Raw genomic sequence first — 15,495 nt, 5'->3', positions numbered from 1 at the left:
GAATTGGCAGAAGTTGTGTGAGGAAGGTTCAGCAAGCCCCCCCACCCCCCCCACCCAGAGATACAGCCAAAGGAGGCCAGAGAAGGGATGCTCATGCTGAGCTGAGACGTGTGGAGGTGCTCTTCGTGCAGAACAGAGGAGCCACAGAGCTGCTGGGGAAAAACAGGCTAGGAAGAGGTGGGTGATACTTAAGGAAGTCTTAAGGCTTGCACACATTTCCAAACCTTTGCATGCCTAACCAAACCTTCTGAAGTATGTTCTGACTCCACAAATCAGCCTTACTGAACACAGGCATGATGGGCTGGAGGGGAGAGTGGGATAAAAGCATTATTCCTGAGATGTGCAGGCAAATCTTTTGCAGCCACAGGTTTGTAGCCACGTGTGTGGCTGAAGCAGGGTTTTGGAGAGCTGGGTGACCTTTTGGTATTTCCTAATCTTTGAAGCAACTATGGATAAGAGCATAGACAGCGTCAGCTTCAGACGCGGACTTCCCAAGCGCAGCTTTGGAGGAACTGGGTCTAGGCCTGAAGTGATTCCTGAAGTTGGTTTAGTGCAAGGTGCAAGGGCAATTCTGTCTCTTCAGGGCTGTCCCCAGGTGTGCTAGTGTGGCTGGAGGTGCGTTTGGGGCTCGCATATGGCGTTTCCCCCTTGAGCAGCTCCAAGTGTTCCTGACAAGGGGAACTCCAAACAAATGCTGACGTCTTGAGATGTGTGTTTCTAGATAGGAGACGTGGGAATGTACGTGGCTGTTGGCTTGAGGGAGGTTCTGGAAGCTCAGTCACTTCACTTAATCTTTTGTAGGCAGAGTTAATCGCTTTCTTTGGCATGTGCATTAGCAGCCTTTAGTGGAGCGCTCTACCACTGATATGGTTATAGCTTTTTCTTTCCCCTGCTGAACATGTTGGCATCCAGTATGTCTGCCATTTTAGTGACCTAACTTCATACTTCTGCTGGTGTTCCCAAACTCTGTAACGCCCCACTCTTCAACACCTTTCTCAGATCTGCTGGCATGATATTGCTCCTTTTTCTTTCCTACGATCAGCCTTCCCTTCAACAGTGACCTACTTAGCATTGGGTCTTTGCCCACCCTCCTGCCTGACAGACTAAAACTCTACACCAATGTCTTGTCCTGATGGCTTCTGCCAATATTTCAGCTCCCACTTTGGCGTCCTTTCTGCAGTTTCCTACGGGTCTCTTTTAGGGCATAGGTCAGTGGGAGGTTTTTCAGTTTGACAACTTGCCTTTCACCAAGTAAGAGTGTAAGAAGGAGCTTGCAAATTTGCTTAACTTGAGTGTGTGGTGAATAAAGTGCTAGCCCTTCAGTAGGAGCAGCATATTCTTTATGAGCATATTCTTAAGAATGTAATCTGTAGCAAAGAAAGCAGCATGTTTTTCATGGCTTGTTTTTTGTACTTAATGACAGACCATAATTCTTTACACAGGTACGTACCTATTGGCATTATGTTCCTTGTGGGGAGCAAGATCGTGGAAATGGAAGATATTATGCTTCTGGTGACCAGTCTGGGAAAATACATCTTTGCCTCTATTCTGGGCCACTTCATCCATGGAGGAATCATTCTGCCACTTATTTATTTTGCATCTACACGGCAAAATCCTTATCGCTTTCTCTTAGGACTTATCACACCACTTGCCACTGCTTTTGCCACTTCCTCCAGGTGAGCTTCTGTGCTTTTTTGGGGGAATATAGTTTGGTTGCATTTGTGACTGTAAACTGGTTACATCCTAACACCACACTGTGGTGAGTTTTAGGTCCAAATATTATTTCTGAGATTGTAAAAAGAGACTTCTGAGCATACAGAGTCTCACTGCTATAAGCAGCCTACTACACCAGAAATACTGATATTTAGCTATTGAAAATGATCCTTAAAATATGGCGGCTATAGCATGCTGAGGTGGAAGTTTTTCATGGGAAGGGTGAAAGTGTTTGCCTTAAAAAGATCCTGCTGGTTGTCCTTTCAATTTTAAGTAATAAATGAAGGTCAGTAGTGAGGGACTTTGTCTTGAAAAGTTTATTTCTCCAAGTTCAAGGGGATCTGGAACAAGTTTAGACTGATTTTGCAGGAGCAAAGCAGATTTATTAGCTAGTATAAAATGACATAGCGTTACTGATTTCAAGGATCTGGCCTGCTCAGCTCTTATTCCTCATAACCAAGGATTGCCAAGATATCAGGCATGTCATTTACACTTTTCCTAAGGGGCAGACTTCTTACCAGTGATCACAACAGTATAAAATCCTTTCAGGTCATCTCCAAAAAGTGTAGATGCATGACTGTCACAGGAGCTGAATCAAACAAGAAGTAGTGGAGGATTTATGAATAAATCCATATAATTTATAATGCAAGAAATAAATCCAACAGTGAATTTTGATTTGTCTGTTAATTTGAAAAGGTAATAGTACGCCAGTAAGAAGAGATTGTTGTTGTACTTGCTGTGTTTATATTTGCATCTATTGTAGTATATTTATGTTTTGATGCTCCATCATTCCAAAGCCCTGTTACACTGCATACTGAGCTAAGTCATGAGTTCTTGCCCCTGGGAGATTAGAGTCCTTATCAGCTATTTCTGGATGTAAGCAAATTATTAAATACCACTGCTCAGGAGGGGCAATACCAACAAGGGGGGACACTGCCATCGTGACAGAAAGAAACTACAGAGTGGCATCATCTTCTTGATAGTCTTGTCTGGGATTTCATGTTGCAGTATGTTAGAAACATGACAGCCATGAGACAGTGACTTTCCATTTAGCACATCCTAATGCTTTGTGATTGGTTTTCCCTCTTCTCTGTTTCTAGCTCGGCCACTCTCCCGTCGATGATCAAATGTATTGAGGAAAACAATGGAGTTGACAAGAGGATCAGCAGGTTTATCCTTCCTATTGGGGCAACTGTGAACATGGATGGAGCTGCTATTTTTCAGTGCATGGCAGCTGTGTTTATTGCTCAGCTGAACAACGCTGACCTCAATGCAGGGCAGATCTTCACTATTCTGTAAGTCACTTGCTATTGCAACCACATCCTTCTGGCCCCCAGACACATTAAAGCCTGTGGTCTTTCTGCTAATAGCTAGCAGTTTGCATTCCACATCTCTGACCTAAAGCTTGCAAGCTGCTATGAAACATAATTATAGGGTGATTAAGGCATGGAGTCTTTCAAGCTTTATAAGATTTGCCAGAATCTCAATTTAATAAAAGGTGGAATCTGGGAGGGGTAACTGAATCATGAACAGACTTCGAGCTGCTAAAAGCTTTTCCTCACACGAAATTCCTCTCCCTCCTTAAGGACCTCTCTTCCCTCCTCTTGCCACTGAGCTGGGTAATTGTGGCATGCTGCTCTATCCCGAAAGCTGCCCTGACTTCCCCTCTGGATGTCTTAGAAAATACTTCTGCTAGCTCCCCAGCTCCTTATGTATCAATTTCATACTCATGACACTGCCCCTGCTTATCTCTGCCTCTCTTGTCTTTGTATCACCAATTTCCCATTATCACCCCCCTCCTAATTCTTATGCTTTGCCCCGTTATCCCCTCCACCATCCTGCATTGGCAGGCAGGAAAGAATTTGCTTGGGAAGCAATTGATGTATGTGTCCCTCGCTGTAGAGTTTGTTGAGGATTCCCATGGTGGGGAAATGTGTGCTGTAACTGTAGAAAAAGAGCACTACAGAACTCATGCTAACTGGGTTCGCAAATTCACTTGCAGTGTGACAGCCACTGCATCCAGCGTGGGTGCAGCAGGTGTCCCGGCTGGAGGAGTCCTCACCATTGCCATCATTCTGGAGGCTATTGGACTTCCGACCAATGATCTGTCATTGATATTAGCAGTGGACTGGATTGTGTAAGTACCTTAGGCCGTACATATCTGCTGTTGGATGACATATTTAATGTTCAGATATAAACCTGGTGCAGCACAGTCAAAGTAGCATAGTATAAAATAAAACCTTCAAGGTGTGGCTGCCTGCAGGGCAGGAAATTCGTGGCAGGTGATAGAGAACAATGGAGAGAGAGGTCCCTTTCCAGTGAAAGAAGTACATATGCTAAAATTCCTCTTTGGCTTTTTTACTCAGCCTTTATTGAAACAGATTTCTCCCTGGTTTCAGTTCCCTTCAGAAGAATAGTTAAAAGTTTGTGCAAGAAGGTATTGATGTTGCTGAAAATTAGATGGGCACTAGGGGGAAGGGAAGGAAAAGGAAATTGAGTCTGAATAGTTGGAGAAAGCTTTCTGGGAGTCAGATGTGTGAAGCAGTCTCCTCCAGAAGCTGTTGGCAGCTATTGTCTGAACAACAAAAGCACGAAGCATCAGAGCCGAACTGCCCTCCATTGGCAGGGCAGGGACAGAGAGGGCATGCAGCAGTCACCACAGTTGTGGGCAGTATCACAGCCAGAACGTGCTGCTGGGAGCTGCAAGTTAGGTACACATATTACCACATTCCCTTTCCCTGTTCTAGGAGAGAGCTAAGAGGTCAGGCCTTTGCTCAGTTCCTTCTCTCCTTTCACCAAGAACCATTTCCCTTCTTGAAACATGAGAGACTATCCCTTGTCCAGTTCTGTTCGGATGAATTTATCCCACCATTCAGCCTGGTTATGTCCTTGTTTAAGCCTAAATTTACCTTCTGTACCACCACCTAAATGAAATTAGGGAAGGGTTAGAAAATTTGTTTTGCATTAAGGACAATTGCATTTGCATTATTGGGGATCCAGCCACAAGTGTATGGAAAGTGTAAATGCTACATGCAGATAATTTCTTATTGCTTAAATGAGCTCTGTGGAAGTGGGTCTCTCAGCTTTTCCTCTCAAACAAGCCTGTTTGTGTCTGCTCTTCTTTAAATACTAGAAAATCAGACTGGAAGGACATCTCTGAGTGCTCATGAATTACAGTACAGCTGAATGTTTAACTTCTTTCTGCCCTCAAATCTTAATGCCCAATTTCAGTGGTCCAGAAAGGCTAACTTTAATGCCTACACTTTAAATGCTGGTGAAATAAATGTGATCTGATAGCTTAAACACCGTCTCTGCTTTCAAGACATCTGGTTGGAAGTGAGTGGTGGGCTGGAACCACTGCTTAGTGAGGGTTAAGTGACCTGAATCCCACTGTTAGCCATATGCCATTTTTTTCCAGTTGGTGGATAGTTTCTGGGCAGTTAGCTCCTGGTTTAGATTTTACATAATCCCTCTGAATTGCTCTTTGGAAGCAACAGCCTTGCTGTACGGATGGGCTAGTCACACAGAAGACATGGAAATTAGGATGTCTGAGGGCAATCTTGAATTCCCAGGGCTGGGGAAGACAGCAGCGGTGTTACCTCCTCCCTCATTTGTGATGATATTGGTACGGAAAATACTTATGATAACAACATGACCCTTCTCTAACTCTACTGATGTTAGTGAACAAACGTCAGGGATGAACTTCGCTCCACATACTGTATTTTAACACTCTTAAATTTAAAGGCCACTGTTCTGCTCTTTGTTTTTTTTTTAATCTTAACCAGGGACCGAACCACCACAGTTGTGAATGTGGAAGGGGATGCCCTAGGAGCAGGTATCCTTCATTACCTGAATGAAAAAGCAAAGAAAGACAAAGAACAGGAATTAAAGGAAGTCAGCGTAGAAGCAGTTGCCAACAGCAAGTCTGAAGGGGAAACATCGCCTTTGGTAACTCACAAAAATCAAGTCTCCAACACAACCAGCACCGCAGACCCTGAATCCAAGGAATCAGTATTGTAACTAGAGGCATTTCGTCAGCATGCATCCTGGAGGTGGACCGGCAACTTGTTAACACACCTAGACATTTGCAGTGCTAACAAGGGCTGGATGGCTCTTCAAAGTTTTCTGTTCCAGTCTGTTTTGAAACACACTGGTCTGGGGAGGGGGAGGGAGGTGGGTTGGGGAGAGAAAGGGTGGTGAGAAAAAACATCTGCTTTATAATAGTATTTTGATAGTTCATATGTATACATGTATATATGTGTTGCATATACACACACATATACATGTATGTGAAAACAATGCCATTGAGACTTCTGGTTTAACAAAAGATCTGTTACTAAAGGCCCATATGGGTAAGAGATGGGGAAGCAGACTAACCCAGTAAGTGCTGGTTGTAGGAGAAAATTAGTAGGCTTACTGTGCTGCTGTTCGGATGGAGATACGGTCTAGAGCTTCCAAAGTGGGTGAGAATGTTGTTTAGATTTAGTTTCTTGCCTGGAAACACTTGCTGGCAACTACAGAAACAATATGAAGCAACATTTTTCTCCCACTTCCCTTCCTCTCCTGTTCTCCTGTCCCATAAAAACAGCAAATGTATGCTGAAAACTAGCTTTTTTTATTTTTTTAATTTCGTGTTTGAATTAGTAGCTTATGGGGGTCTGATCCTCGTTCCATTCCCCCAGTTCATTGCAGCTCATAGTGGCTTTCATGCCTTTTGGTGAGTAACTCCCAAATTTTAGGACCAGACAAAGAAGATCTCAGTGAAGATCAAAGATCATTTTTCTCCTTCACTCTAACCAAGCAATTGAGCAAAAAAATCAGAGGAAACACAAATTTTGTTAAAGTTATCCCCCTTGGGTGAAAAAAAAATGAGGAGTCTGTTCCAGCTCAGATCTGTCTGAATGAGACTTGCCTGTGACAACATCAAGAAACTAAGTCAGTTCCCTTCATGAAAACACACATGGTCCTTTGCTAGCACACCTTGTCCTGTTCATGTTTGTTTAATGGGTCAGTCCAAACAAATTAAGTCATATCCCTTTCCCAGCAAACTTGAACAGGGGAGGAAAAAATCTGAACGCACAACATGTGTGAACTGACAACAGGCAAATCTGATTGTTGCTTCAAAAGGGGAAGAAAGGTGAGTTTCTAAGACCATGTAGTTCAGTGATCTCTGGGTTTTGGGACAGCTGTATACCTGTTCCTGTTAGGAGCTTGGTCCTGCTTTAAGTGTCCTTCCAGCAGTAGCTCACATTTAATAATTCTGGGTGGTGATGGGCCAGGATAGTGCTTAATGGCAGATGGTGACCTTTGCTTGAGGCTGAGCCAAACGCTTCTGGATTCTGACTCCGCCTTTTCTCCTTTACCACATACGTCCTGAATTTGCACCCCAAACCTGATCAAAGTCCAGCAAACTCACTGCAAAGCTCCTGTTGTTTTCTCTTGGCTTTTTGGACAGCAAATAGTTACAAAATGAATGCTGTGCAAGTGCAAAGGTTTGCCTGGACTTGTGACTCTTTTGCTTGGCTAGTTTAGTAAGATGAGTGCATATGGTCAGTCTCCACACTGTTAACTCAGCAATTTATATTTACACTTAGCTTCGATAAAAAGCAATGACAAGTCACCCCTTTTCTTTTTCCTCTCTTTCTTCAGAGGGAGCTATCTTGGAAAGATCCAGTTGCTGATGTTTATGTTCATGGCACTAGGAAGAGGCAGTTCCAATTTTCATAGCAGTAGCAACCTTCATTTGCAAAGCATCTTTCCTGGTAATGGAACAATTTTTTCCTGGTAAAGGAAGATTTTGCAAAAAGACTCTCAGAATGAGATGTAGCCACCTCTGAGGGAAAACACAGTGAGTGCGTCATTACCGTCTGTTTAATTGTGTGCAGCAGGGCTACACAAACAATCAAGGTAGGAAAGGATTAGTCAGTCCACTGCAAAACTGCAGGTGGAGTTTCTTTTTAACCAGTTTATTTATGTCCGCGTCCACAAAATTTGGACATTCCTTGGCTAATCTTAAAAATCTGAGACAAACACAGTTCTCTAGGGACATTCTTTGCCCCGTATTTATTATTTTGTTTTCTAGCAGATCAAGACCCACTGCAACTTTGCATTTCCTCCCATTAAAATCCTCCCAACTCCTCTCAACTCAGGAAACCAGAAGCGCACTTTGTAGCTGGTCATAAAAGTCAACAATTAAGAGATGCTTTGAAAAGCTTTGATGTTTGAAGAAATGGGTCTCAACAGAACCTTTTTTTTTTTTTAAACAAACATAAATATTTCATAATGCCTCAAGGGAGCTGAAAATCACTACTGTTCTCTGTGGGCTGAGTTCTGTTGTTGCATTTTGTCTCCCGCCAGGCATTTAGCCCTTCAGTCTCTGATGCTCTTCCTCACCACGACACGTGCAGCCCAGGCCAGCTCATGAGAGCAGGCAGTGAGAGCACCGAAATGACAGTTTCCATGAAGAATCACAGCAGTGTTTCAGAGTAGAACATTTCCTGATTTTGATTTTTCACCCCAAAGTTGACACTGCTCACAGGTAAAAGTATTCACCCCCAGAACTGGGGTTCCTCACAGACAGCATTGCCCTGTTGTTTTTTCTTCCCTGTGGTGCTCCAGCTTGGTTGTGCCTCTTCCCTGTAGCAGCGTAGACTAGGCTATGAGGTATTCTTCCTGACAGCAGACCCCAGGGAATTTTAAAGTGAAACTGATACCTCAGAGTCTTTTTAATATTTTTAATTTTTTCTGATAGCAATGCCCAGGTCTTTGCTGAAAAATACCTCTCCCAATTCCCACAATTGGGTTGCCATGTTTTGCATCATTGTGAATGTCAAGGTAATTTTAAGATGTAGTCCCCTGTCAAGCTTGTTCCAGTGGTCAGATTCAAAGAGGTCAAATCATTACTGTAGCTGGAATTTAACCAAGGAAATCTAACACTCCTTCTCCTGGAAACAGGTGCCATAGGGCTTTTGTGGACCATGAGTATTCAGGACCAGTCTTCTTAACTTACCAGAAATCTGTAATCTTACAGTACCTCTATTTTAGGCTTATAATGGTGCCAGTTGTTTTGGTGTTCACACATAGCAAGAGGTACCCAGAGGTTTCATGAAAGCAGGGTAATTACTGCTTGTCAGAATATCTTCTTTGTCTTTTCTGTATCATCTGTGTCACAAGATACATTTCTTGTTTTTCTATAATGTTATTGTCCTTAAGATGGCCATGCCACATGTTCTCCATCTCCATGGGCTCTCTGTCATGAACTGTAAAATGTTCGTACGTTCTAACAGCTGCCCTCGTAGCAGTGTGAGTCCTCACTGAAAGCCCAGTGAAACCGGTAGAAAACTTGCCATTTGCTTCAAGTGGTCAAGGTCTTCAGGTAAGGTTGTTGGGAGTAAAATGAAAGGGCTGTAGAAGGATGTGCATTTTTCTCACTCTGTGCTGTTCAGATGCAGTCCTTGACCTGCAGTGCAGTGCGTTACACTGAGAACTTCCTATTTCTGATCCCCATGCAGCCTCTTGCCAAGAGACTGAAAGCTGACTAAGAAGGTGCTCAGCAGCAGTGCAGGTGCAGCTAGTGGTACCTGCTCTGCTCTTTCCCAGGCACTCCATGAATCTGGTGCCACATAGTACTTAATGCAATGTCTCTTTGACTGGATGTATGTTTGAGTTCTCCCAACTCGACTGTAAAATGGAAACCTCTTCCATCAGTTGCCTTTTCTTTCAGGAGGAAATAAATTCCATCTAGGAAATAACATTTTTCTCTTTGGTTTTAGTCTTTGCTTTGGAAGGGACAAATCCTCTTTGTCTCTTCTGGGGTCTCTCTAAGGTATCCACATCGCCTGGGGACACTGGGCTGCCATTGCCTTTCCTGCCCCAGCTTCCTTTCATTTCCTTTTTAGGTTTCCTACGGGTTTGTATCTTGGGTCCAAGGGTGAATTCCTACTAATTCTTTCCCTTTTTAAGGGATGTTTCTCACATGCACTCTCTGATGTGAGGTAATGTGGAGGAGCTCCAGCCACATCCTTTCATAGCGAGAGGGATACTGGTGGCATCTCCTTCCTCTGTGCGGACTTTTACTTGTATGAGATGTATCATATGCTACCATTGTGGGAGTCTCTATGCCGCACAGGTGAAATGGGACTGAAAAAGAACAGTGGATTCTAGTGTTACTAATCAGAAGGGGAGGATACACACCCAGAGCAATCCTGTTGTCACAGAAACTTCCTCTGCTTAGGAAAGCAGGCTGCAAACAGCTCATGCTCTATCTTCTAGTACTATGATTGATTTGGGGGAGATATGGGAATACAGAAGAGAAAGTAAGATAAGTCTTTGGCATACTCCAGCCCATTTTGTCTCCAGCACCACTGTTTCTTCTGCTTTTTTCTTCTTCAGGGAAGTTTCTTAAACCATCTTTTATTTCCTCTTCTCTGGGAATGACTTTCCCCTCCATGCTTTATCCATCACTGCCTCGTTTCATCCCACTTCCTGAAATGCCTAAAACTGTTTTTATTTGTCAGTGGCCCAGGCCTAAGTGGGAGAGTGGACACTGAGCTTTGAGAGCCCCAGCTGGTCCTGGGGAATGTAGTCATCCGGTGATCCGTTTGCATTCTGCCTCGCTTCTGCCTTAGCTCACCGAGGGTTTGTGAAGCTTGGTAAGTTAATGAGTTGCTCTGAGGGTGCTAAGCAGCATTTCCGTTATCCTGAGAAAGGGACTTGTTCTGTGCTGTGAGATGGGGCTATGGACACCTGACAAGCTGTAGTGAGCAATGGAGGGTGCCAACGCTTGACTGCTATTAGGGTCTTTTAAATAAAGACCCATTATTCCCAGGAACTGAGTTTCAGCTGAGCCTCAGCTGGTGTGCTGGTAATTGCACTGCAAGATTCAGTAATTGCAAAGGACTTTAAACCCCTCTTGGGATGTCTCTTGCAGTCAGAACAGCTTTTGTCTTGAGAACAAACGAGGGCCAAATGTAAGACAGGGTTCTTCCTGCAGTGATGTGCCAAACGGCATTAGGCGCATTGTGGGTCCTTTACACATAATGGAAATGTGGAGCCAGACAAAGTCCCAAGTCAGCTGGTAAAACAACCTCTGCTTTCCCTTTTTACTGGGCATTCGGCAGTCCTGACACTGCCTGTACAGACAGCACTCTGAGCTGGAAGGGCGGGAAGCTAAGAGAAGCATGTGTGGGGCAAGAAGGTTTCATATGTGCTTGCTCTGTCCCTGTACTCTTCCTTGGGCATCTGCTGTGGCCACTGCCAGAGATGGACATGATCCAGTAAGACCGTTCTCGTAGGCATTCTCTCATGCGTGTCTGCATATTTTACAGCAAGAGAAATTAAAACTGAGGCACTTAGGCTGCTGTTGAAGGGAGAGCTTCCTCTTTCAAGTCCTTGAGCCAGTCAGAGGCCCTGGTATCTTTGTGGCTGACCACCCCACGTATGTTGTAGGCTGTGTCCTTGAGGGCTTGCCTAAGGTACAAAAACACAGCTTCTTTCGGCAAAGATCAGTAGTGTTAGTGAACACTGCTGCTTTGGGGCTTTGCAGAAATGTGGGCTGAATCTTCACTCCTGATCTCCTGCTAGCACAGCACATTCCTGCAGCCCTCTGGAAAACAGCCTCCTGCTAGAATCCATCTTTCTTTCCCCTGAGCTCCAACAAGGAGTGAGCAATGGGCCTCAGGTAGGAAGTCAGAAGACCAAAGGACAAACTCTTACCAATAGAAAAAGGTGACATCTTCACAGATCATAACTGGGCCATGGCAGTTCAGAGTCACTTGCAGACCTGCCTGATCCTGTGACTGATGAACAGCATAGAATGAAGTCGGTCACATAAATCCTGTACCTGTAAGTGGAGGTTATGGGTACTTACCTGTCTCTCACAGGCAATAATGTGGAAGATAATGAATCAGCAGTGTTTGTAAAGCACCCTTAAGACACAGAGCACTAAATCTTAAATAATAACAAAAATCTGAAAGCAATCAAATAATTAAAGTATGTGTCATGAAGTCAGAGTTGCATTGTGCTAGGGTGTGAATGATTCCTTGTGTGACAGAAAAGAAGAGTGATCTGTTCAAATGTACATATTTGCTGGACTAACTCTGGGGAAGAGCAAAAGCTAGTGTCAGAGTGGGTTGCATTTCAGAAAGGGGATGTGATTTGGCAAGCAGAGGAGCACAGTGCCCTGTTATATCTGCCTGATAAATCTGAAGGAAGAGCTGGAAGTTAAGGTTGTAGGTGGAGCATCAGAGAGGACAGAGTAGATGAGTGGATACAGAATAAGTGAAAACACTGAAGGAAGCATCTTCTCCTTGGCATTTTCTTAGGGCTAACGCCAGAGGCTGCATTTGTCTAGCATATAGCAGCAATCATGCAAATCTCTGCCCAGTGACATTGGGCAGGGTTTGCAGGGAGAGGCATGGACTGAGTGCTGTTTGTGAAGTGCACTGTCACTGGGTGACAGCTAAGCACCTAGCACGCCAGGGAAAAAACTGTACAGTTCGAGATCAGGGACTGACCCACATTCCTCCGTGCAGAATAGCTGGGACAAATGCTCCTCAGCAAAATGCATGGTAGCTATTATCCTCCAAGGACAAAAAAGACCTTGTTATCTATGTAAGCGTATTGATGAAAGCCTTTTCACTTGCTGCTTCAGTTTCAGGGAGGAAAGAAAGGAGTAAGGCAAATGATCTTAATGTTTTTCCAACACTGGGCAACACATTGAGACAGCTGCCCCTGGATATTTTGAGTCTGATGAAAACTGATCAAGAGCCGTACTTGGTTCCCATAGCTCGCTGTCTTCACATCTGAGCACCTGCTTGGGCAGTTAATGTTCATACAGTATTCATTCTCCACTAGAGGTCTTTACAGACATTTGTGACTGACAGGCACCATTTCAGAGACGCAGACAGAGAAAGGTAAAAGGATGCTTTCTTGAGTGACATGAAGTCACCAAATAGGCTAGGACAGACCTCATGAATCCTGAAACCAAAGCCATTGTTAGCTAATATCACCCCCCCTAAAAAATTAACATCTGGGGTTATATAAATGTATTTGAGTATTGATACCATACTATTAATAGTATATTAGGGCAGGAAGTATTTTACTGCTTAGGAATGAGACAGGCTGATCACTCCATTTTTGGGGGGGCATGGAAGAGAAGTGGTGTAGAAGCAGGAGAGTTATCTTCCTTCTACATTGGATGTTCTTAATAGAATAGCAAAAAATGAAAATTTCTTTTTCGTCGGAGAGTCCATTGTATGGTTACTTACCGAGGGCCCTGAATCTGTCTCAGTGTCAGCAGACCCTCAATAGCAGTGAAATCTCATTTGGATTTAACCACTGATCTCAGCGGCAGCAGGAGCTGATGGGTCTGAACATTTCAGCAGGCCAGCCCTAGGTGTCCTGCTCAAGAAACGTTCATACTTGTCTTGTCCAGGGCCACAAGTTCCCAAAAGGCCAGAGATGCTGGCTGCAAGGCAAGCAGGGCTATTGATGAGATCCAGAGCAAGGAAATGAGTTTTCAGTCAACCCTGCAGTAATGCAAACCTAATGGTGTGGTTTTTAAGCTCAGAGAGACCAGGAAACTCTGTTAGATAATCTTCAGGATAGCTTTCACTTGTTTCTCCCGATAACAACACCAAGCAAAGTAACATGCTTCTTTGCAAGCGTGTGTTTAGTAAATGAAGTTGAACTGCATATGGCATGTAGGTACAACTTAAGTTAGCTACTGTTACACATTACAGAAAGAAATTACCAAGGGAAATCTCTGCAGGCTTTTTGCAAGGAAATTGTTTACACATGTCTGAAACCCCCTGGAATACATTCCCACTGAAGGACTTGTGCTTAACCATAAAAATACCCCCAATATGGTATGCATTGTAGCTTTTTAAGAACCAGAAGGAATGGCGCAAAATGAATGGGCTAGGGCCTTCAGTGATATGCAGTAGTATAACTTCAAGAGCTTTCAGAGGCCTATGGACTTCTGGTGGAGGTAATACCTCCCTGACAGCATGGTCCTTTTTGGGGAAGCTAATGTTCCTGAAAATGCCCAGCAATGCAGCAGTAAAGAAATATTTTTAAAACTTGTTGGCTATAGGCAGAGGCATTTTACACGCTCTCAGTATTCTTATGAACTGGTGTTTGCTCTGGCTCCCACAAGAAAATTGTGATCTCTAGGTCATCAGGTTTGATGCAGAAGAAAGGCTACCTGATTTCAGATTTGGCTCCCTCCTTTGTACCCCACTTGCAGAATCTACTCTGGTCCTTCGAGTCTGACCAGACCGTGGCACTCAGCAGCAGGACCAGGGTCCTGCAGTACCTGGATTAAACATAAAGCTGTCCTAGCCCCTCCCTCACACTGCAGTATCTCACATCCTGTTGTGATGGGGGGAAGGCATAAATTCAACTTTGGGGGAAGAGCTGGACTGAAAAAAAAACTATTTCATGGCAATACTTGAATGGCATTTTACACTTTAATAAGTTGAATAGTTGTGACCAAAATAATCCAGTTCTGGCTTTGCAACACAGCGCACAATAGGCTCTCTGTTGACATTACTTCCCTGAGGAAGTGTGTTTGCCATCCCTGAATCTTCCAGTCTTTTAAGGATATAGTCCTATTTAGTCTTTTTGTGTTACTATCCTGGTTACACTTGTGCAAGGTCATGCACAAAGCATGTGCTGTGGTGGATGGAGACCATGAGCAGCAGTGAAAATAGCTGAGTGTACCTCTGCGACTGGGAGATGTTTCTCTTCTTCTGAACTGCTTTTTGTTTTTGGTAAGCTGAGTGTGACTCACTCATACCTTGTGAGGATGAAGATTTCGATTAGCCCTCTAGATTCAGGGACAGCAGGACCACCCCTAAGGCATGAGAAGTCGTCTTCTGCAGCAGAGCTATGAAATCTGCCTTATTACTGTTACAGGTGCCTTGTCCTGGTTCCTTTCAGGCCAAATTCAAAGTCACTATTTGGCTTTTGAATATGACTATGCACCAAAGGTGAGAGACTCAGTTATCCCTGGGGACAGAAGGGAGAACGTGATGTCCTGGTTGAGACTAGAGCCTGATGCATGGGACAGGGAAAGTGAGTTTCTTTTCTTTATCCCACAAACTCTCTGTTAGCAAGTCTGCCTTTGATGGGTGTATGTGTATGTGTGCTTTTCTTTCTATATAAACACAAATTGCTCTAATTAGGAGGGAGGATTCTTGTATTTTTATATGCTAAGCAATTTGATTAATTAATACAATGACACACAGATAAACTTTGAAATTCACTGCCATCTGCTCCAGTACAATTCAGTATCACTGATATGTAGGTATCTGCCTTTAGGTAAAACCTAGGGCTGAATGCACTTACAGTAACCACTCCGTTGCAAAAGTACCTTGTGCCATGTAGGTGTGTTGTTCCTCGTGAACTTCTGTAACTGTTCCTGTTTAAAAGCTATGGTTTGATCCATGTGACTCTGTTTCAGCCTTTTTATTATCTACCAAGAACAGATGTATGTGCACACATGCAAAAAGGACCATATTGCTATGTCGGGGGTGTGTGACCCTGGGGTAGATATTACAGATCTGTTTACAGTGTAGTGCACGCTTCAGCATAACAAGTCTCCCTGCCTGCTGGGGCAGAAAACAGTCATGTGGCTCAGGTTGAGATGGTTGTTTTATTAGGAGAGTGACAAATATGATTCTTTCTCTCTTTTTCCCTTCTCTCATGGAAATGTATATTTGTGTCTCTTTGTGTAGCTTCTTAATCTGAAATAAAAATCACCCCAAACAGAATTCACGT

General features: G+C 43.7%; 1 protein-coding gene across 1 annotated transcript in view; it reads left to right on the top strand.

Moving 5' to 3' along the window:
• Window positions 1-15,488, top strand: part of SLC1A4 (solute carrier family 1 member 4) — a 37,399-nt gene extending 21,911 nt beyond the window's left edge. The window contains exons 5-8 of the mRNA XM_064510171.1: window positions 1,443-1,676; window positions 2,814-3,008; window positions 3,716-3,850; window positions 5,499-15,488. Of these exons, the coding sequence (XP_064366241.1) occupies window positions 1,443-1,676; window positions 2,814-3,008; window positions 3,716-3,850; window positions 5,499-5,733 (799 nt within the window). The 3' untranslated portion in view covers window positions 5,734-15,488. The remainder of the gene's footprint in view (window positions 1-1,442; window positions 1,677-2,813; window positions 3,009-3,715; window positions 3,851-5,498) is intronic.
• The last annotated feature ends 7 nt before the right edge of the window (window positions 15,489-15,495 follow it).

Source organism: Dromaius novaehollandiae, chromosome 3, assembly GCF_036370855.1.
Source record: "Dromaius novaehollandiae isolate bDroNov1 chromosome 3, bDroNov1.hap1, whole genome shotgun sequence".
Taxonomy (NCBI): domain Eukaryota; kingdom Metazoa; phylum Chordata; class Aves; order Casuariiformes; family Dromaiidae; genus Dromaius; species Dromaius novaehollandiae.
Note: the sequence above shows the minus strand (reverse complement) of the source record. Positions and strands in the feature narration are given on the sequence as shown.